Below are 6,083 nucleotides of genomic sequence, written 5' to 3' on the forward strand. Positions count from 1 at the left end.
GATCGTTTGGCGCATGAAATGATGTGTTACAGAAAGGGTCAGGGGTTAAACAAGGGTCCAGGGGCCTATTTGTAAATATAATTGAGAATGCAGGGGCTTGGTTGATAATTTAGAAATTATTTGGGTTATTCTAAAAAGGGTCAGGGGCTTAGTTGTAAATGTTTTCATAAGGTGGGAGGATCTATTTTGAATTATAATAAGAGAAGGGGTTATTTTTGCAAAAAGGTAAAAAGGTGGGAGGTTTCTTTACTAATTAGGGGAAAAGCTAGGGGGTTTTGGGCATATTGCCCCGTCCTCTTCCTTCCCCCGCACTGGGAAACAGGGGAGGGGGAGGAGCTCGGCGGCGGCGGCCGATTCGGCCGCTCTGGGCCACGGCGGCGGCCGGGGTGAGGGGGAAAAGGAGCAGGGGCACGGCAGCTTGATTCCCCCACCTGGCTTGACTCGAGGTGGAGCGAGGCGGCGGGTCTTCGAGAGCGGGCGGCGGCGGCCACCGGAGTCCGGCGGGGCGACGCTGCAGCTGAGGAGAGGAGGGCCGTGGGGGTCAGTGAGGTCGGGGTGGTGGGTGCGGAGCTCGGAGGCACCCCTTGGCCCTTTTTATAGGCGGCTAAGGCGGTGGAGGTGAGGGTGCGGCGGTGGCGGGCCGGCGGACTCCGCGACCGGCCTTAATGGCGGTGGGGGCCGGCTCGGCGCGTAGCGGGGGTGGCGGCAACGGGCCGGTGGCGAGGCGACGTGACGCCTCGGGCAGGCGGCGACCGTGCGCAGGCGGCGCTGTTCCGGGGTCGCCGGCGCTGTGTGGCGTCAACGGCGGTCGGCCGGTGGCGTGGCGTACGGGATCGAGCGACGTCGCGTCGCGGCGTGGCGTGCGTGCGCGCGCGGAGGCGGTCTGAAGCGGGCGTGGCACGGCTTGCGCGGGCGGTCGGGTGCGCGCGGGCCGATGGCCGCGGCGTGGCGCGGGGCCGGTGGCCGTGGCACGGCTCGACGCGGCGAGCGCGTGCGTGCGGGCGGGCGCACGGCTCGGGGGTGGCTCGGCGCGGCGCGGTGGTCGGCCAGGGAGGGTTGTGCGGGGCAGGCGGCGGTGCCAGCGGCGGCGAGGCGGGCACGCGCGTGCGAGACCGCGGCGTGGCGTGTGCGTGCGTGGCGGGTCGGGGGTGCAGTCTGGGCAGGCAGGGCACGGCCGGGCGCGCGCGCGGCCGTGGGGCGAGGTCGGGCTGCGTGCGCACGGCCGAGCAGGAGGCGAGAGAGAGAAGGGGGCCGGGCCAAGCGGAGCAGAGCGAGGAGGGGGGTGGCACGGCCGGGTGGCGCACGGGAGCAGAGAAGGAGGAGGAGGGAGGATGGGAAAAAAAGAAAAAGAAGAAAAGAAAAAGAAAAGAAGGGGGAGAGAGAAGGGAAAGAGGAGAGAGGGAGAGAGATTCGCGGCGATCTCATTGGTGGCGACAGCGACACCGGTCGGGCATGCGCGGCTGTCGCGGCAGCGTGCCGCGGCTAGGCGTGATGTGCGGGTCACGGCGAATAGGGTGATATATTCGGGTGTCGGGTCTTCGGGGAATCGGAAGATCGGGCAGAACAGGGAAAGTTCCCAAAAAACATAGGGTTAAGGTTTTAGGGAAAAACTTGGGCTCAACGACAGAGACTCGATTTAGCGAACGATTTATCTTAGCGGATTTTTGAGATGTTACAAGAGGCGGGGCGGGGCCCTTCTGCTCCGTGGCCGGCGGCGGGGGACGGGAGGCGCGGCGGGGCTCTCTCTGCTCCATGGCCGGCGGCGGGGGAGGAGAGGCGGGCGGGGCCCCTCTGCTCCGTGGCCGGCGGCGGGGGAGGGGAGGCGCGGCGGGCCTCTCTCTGCTCCATGGCCAGCGGCGGGGGAGGGGAGGCGCGGCGCTCCGGCGGCAAGGAGGTGAGGGGTGGCGTGGCGGCGGCAGGGACGGGAGGCGCGGCGTGGAGGGGAGGCGGCGGGGTGGGGAGGAGGCGCCGCCGCCCGCCGCCGCGCCAGATCCAGTTTTTTTTGCAAAAAATTTTCAACAATTTTTTTTTGAATTCCTTTGATTTTTTCAGATGAATATTTTTTTAATGATACAAAAAAATTCTTGATTTTTTTCTGCTCTCCAATTTTTTTTCTTGAAATTTTTTTCCGCTCTCCTTTTTTTTGCTTGAAATTTTTTTTGGTCTCCAAAATTTTTCGTCAAAAAATTTTCTCTCTCCAAAATTTCTCTTACAAAAAAAATTCCAAAATCGGAAAACGACAAAAAAATTACTAAAAATAGAAAGAAAAAAAACGGTCGGGAGATCGACCGTAGGGAGCCCCTCCCTACGGTCAACCGTAAATTAGCGAGACCCTCTCAGGATATGTTTTGAATATGGAGAAAATATGTTCGATCTAGATATGTTCCTTTTTTGTAAAATGTCGTAACGTGTGTGAAATCCTCCTCACCTTTTGACATTCCAGATGCCTGGAACCTTTCTGTAAGTAGCATTGACCATGCCTGAAGGTTTCAAATCACAGAAGAACCGCATTAGTTTTGTATTTTACCATCACCTTGGACAATCATAGTGCCTGCATAAAGTGATGAAAACATGCCTGAATCCACTAGAGCTAGTCCTGCAAACCCACTAGATGACTTATGCCGGATCAAACATTCCTGTGGATTGTAATAGTTTCTAGACAATATATCACTTTATTTTTATTTTTTTTGCAAACGTAATTGTCTCACCTGCAAGTGGATCCTAAGCATCATTCCCTACTTGGCTATTTCACACATTTGTTCAGGATGTTTCATTTAATTCTATGTGTTGAAGAGAGAAAAAAATACATCTTTTTTTTTTTTTGCTTTTGCAGATTTGTACAAAGACAAGGTCATTTTATACTTGAAACTATACTTGAGGTTTGCCACATTCCCTGCTTGCCATGACAACTTCTGTAAATGGTATCTTTCCCACTGGAGAAGTATCAGATAACCACATCAAATGATCGATGCATAGTGATCGTGTAAAGCCTTCTGTAGAAATATGGTTCAAGGAAACTTGGCAGAAGCTATGCTCCAGAGGCACCAATTGTTTGAGGTAATGAGCTGGTGCGGTTTCTGCCTAGCAAGCTTTGAATCTGATCAGTGTCCTGAATCTCAAGGCCACATGTCTGCCGCACAGCTGGTCACCTCGCTGGACTTCCTGTTATCCAGACTCTCTAGGCTTGCAGTGCTTTGTACTGGTGAGTTCTGAACCTGCCGAGCTGCCGTTGGACCTCTGAATGCCTCACTCCCTAGCAAATCCAATCCTGTGACTGTGAGCATATTCAAAGCTTGGCCCAACTTTCTTGAATTCAGATATGGTGCCAGACCAAGGTCACCTAGGCCGCAGGACATTGCGCTTCTCGCTACCATATCCTCTGCCATCTTTACCTGCAATTCAAGCGTTTGGTTAGACAGTTGAAAGTTCCGTGTGATCATTCAATTGTTGTGGCAACTGATTTTTGGGCGAGGCAAACTACTTACCTTGACTCTTAAGGCTTCTACATCCGATTTGAGGATTCTGTTGTCCGTGACTGCTGTGGTGAACTGCTGGTTGGCCTCTGAAAGTTGCTTGAACAGAGTTGCATTTTCACCTTTAAGTTGTTCGACCTGATTATGAATGAGGTAACAACACATCAATGGTCACAACCTCGCCATAAACTCTCATCCCCATATGCTTAGTTGGAAGTCTCGCAGGGCGCCTGCCGCCCGGGGGCTTTACCTGTGACTCGAGTTCAGATAATTGTGCCTGCTTTCTCCGCCTGGATCGTCGAGCAGACTCCCTGTTGGACACCATCCTGAAATCACAAGAGCAACGGATCAATGGAGAAAGAAAACAGAATGTGTAGGCTTGAGGTTCAGAGTTCATCACAAACTAGCATAGTTTGATCTTAAGCTTGATCTCACCATACCTCCTTATTCGCTTTGTTTCCATAGATTTGGTGCCTCGCTCACATGAACCTCCTTCTACCTCATACAATGATTCGCTGTCGGAGTCTGACTCGCTTTCAAGAGTATGGTTCGCTGGGGTGGTTGCTCTGGGGCTAGCTGTGACCAGAACCAATGCAGCTGGTGATGAGCAATAAGGCTATTTTGGATGTGAACACTCCAAACCAGGACAGTTAAATGTTCACACAGCAACAATCAGGCTTGTTTGGAAGGTAGGAATTTACTAGAACTTTGGAGAAAAAATGAAAACTTCGAGCTTTTATAGAAAATCACATAAAAACTCATGTGTGAACTGCAAATGGTTGTGGTTCACAACTTCACATGCCCAATCAACAATTGATCACAATTAGCACTACGTTTCACATAGCATTAATAAGCCCCTTACCGGAGACGGAGGCCGTCTGCGACGCGACTGGGTTCGCGGGGCGGATGCTCCCGTACCACCAACTGCTTCCATCCATGGTGTTCTGCTCGGGCACAAGCGGAGCTTTGGTTAAGCAAATCACAGGCAAGTACATCAAATTCTAAGCGGCGATGATGTCTCAGTTCCGAGCGCTGATAATCTGAAATGAGCACATTGCTCACCGAGTCGCCGAAGCCGACGCCGCCGGGTGAAAACACGCCGCTCCCGCCGGGCTCGCTCGGTCCGCTTCCGGGCTTGCTCTCCGCGGCGCCGGCGCCGCTTTCCCGGATGAACGCCTCCAGCTGCAGCTCCGACGGGCACTTCTTCATCTCCGTCGTCCGCCGGCGCGGCGTGGCAGTGGGCTGGCTGCTGGTGCCGGCCGCCCTTTCTTCCTCCTGCTGCCTTCCCGGCTCCGGCGCGGAGTGGTGCGGTGGTGTCGTCTTCCGTCCGTGTCGCCGGCGGGCCGGCGGCTTTTGAAGGGGCAGCACAAATCGGGTGGTACTACGTGGAAAGGCCGTTGGTTGGGCCGTTGGGGTGTTGGGCGATAAAACCAGCTCGTCAAACGGATGGTGACGCGAGCTGACTCGGATCCGCGTCGGCCATGGCGCGGCAGCGACGCCGATGCGGGGGCGCCCCGCACGACCGACCGGCGGGCCCCGCGTCCGGTGGGCCGTGGCTGTCACGGGGTGGGGGTGGAGCCCGGCAGCTGAGCTGCGTGCGGCGCGGCCCCCGTGCGTATCCGCGGTGAAAGCGAGGCGCGTCCGAGTCAGCATCGCGGCCGGCGGCCAGCCACACGATCCGGGACCCGGTGAGTGGGCGATGGCGTGGCGCCGTTGACCCGAGACCCCGACCGGGACGCGCGCGTGGAGCCGCGTCGGACGGGACAGCGAGCGGCTGCCGCCGGGGCGGCTCGGCGAGGTGGTCGGCACTCGGCAGGCAGGCAGGCAATGGTGAGGGAGCCAAACTGGCGACTAGAGAAGGGTGAATGAGAACCGATTAAAATTTCTCTCGAAATCGATCCGTCAACCTATATTTCGAAAATCACCACAAACTCTCAAATCTAGAATATGAGAGAGTAGCTATGGACTAGCTATCTCTAAGCAAAATGCCCTAGGAAACGAAACGGAAGCAATAGCGAGAAACCCTCCGAACAGCAGTTTCACTGGATCAGACCGGTCTGACTGCTCGCTCCGACCGGTTAGACCGGTTGGGCTGGAGTGGGCGTTTTCTGACCGGGCAGACCGGTTTCACCGACCGGTCAGACCGGTTGCTCCCAGACAGCCCGCAAACAAAGCTTCAAATGTTGAATCTCGAGCAAACGAAGTCCAAATCTAACGAAACTTGGAGAATACCTTCACATCTGTCCCGTGAACATATCCCCAAGAGATCTCTCCCAAAAAATTAAAAAATCTTGAGAATTCGAGGGAAGATCAAAGTGAATTGGGGTTTTCTCAAGAACGTAAAAAACTCCAATTCGTGAGAACTCGTGATTCCAGAGGGTTTAGCACTAAGCTAGATGGATTAGAATCGTCACAAAGAGTTCATCAAAACACGAATTCAAAGGATTGTCTCCTCCAAACACAAAACACACCAAAAAAGGAGAATTCAAACCCAAAACACAAAGGAGGAAGGGGAGGACGAAAACTCAGCACACAAAAGTGAATCTCAAACGAATTTCATTCATTAATCTCAGAGGAATTCACCTATACAAGGCTAGAGCCTACCACACC

The 6,083-nt window shown here is 54.9% G+C and overlaps 1 protein-coding gene across 2 annotated transcripts; it reads right to left on the reverse strand.

Annotated features, from left to right (window-relative positions):
* Positions 1–2,652: 2,652 nt before the first annotated feature.
* Positions 2,653–4,876, reverse strand: LOC120671524 (bZIP transcription factor RISBZ5-like). 2 transcript variants are annotated; one of them, XM_039951882.1, is made up of 6 exons: positions 4,536–4,876; positions 4,336–4,417; positions 3,914–4,049; positions 3,724–3,799; positions 3,486–3,611; positions 2,653–3,392 (listed from the first exon to the last, which is right to left on the reverse strand). In XM_039951882.1, the coding sequence occupies exons 1-6, from the start codon at positions 4,680–4,682 to the stop codon at positions 3,117–3,119; spliced, it is 843 nt and encodes a 280-aa protein (XP_039807816.1). In that variant the 5' UTR covers positions 4,683–4,876; the 3' UTR covers positions 2,653–3,116. The 2 variants fall into 2 exon arrangements, with proteins under 2 accessions (XP_039807816.1, XP_039807817.1); XM_039951883.1 differs by having other exon boundaries at positions 4,583–4,835.
* Positions 4,877–6,083: the final 1,207 nt, after the last annotated feature.

This window comes from Panicum virgatum, chromosome 4N (genome assembly GCF_016808335.1).
Source record: "Panicum virgatum strain AP13 chromosome 4N, P.virgatum_v5, whole genome shotgun sequence".
Lineage (NCBI taxonomy): Eukaryota > Viridiplantae > Streptophyta > Magnoliopsida > Poales > Poaceae > Panicum > Panicum virgatum.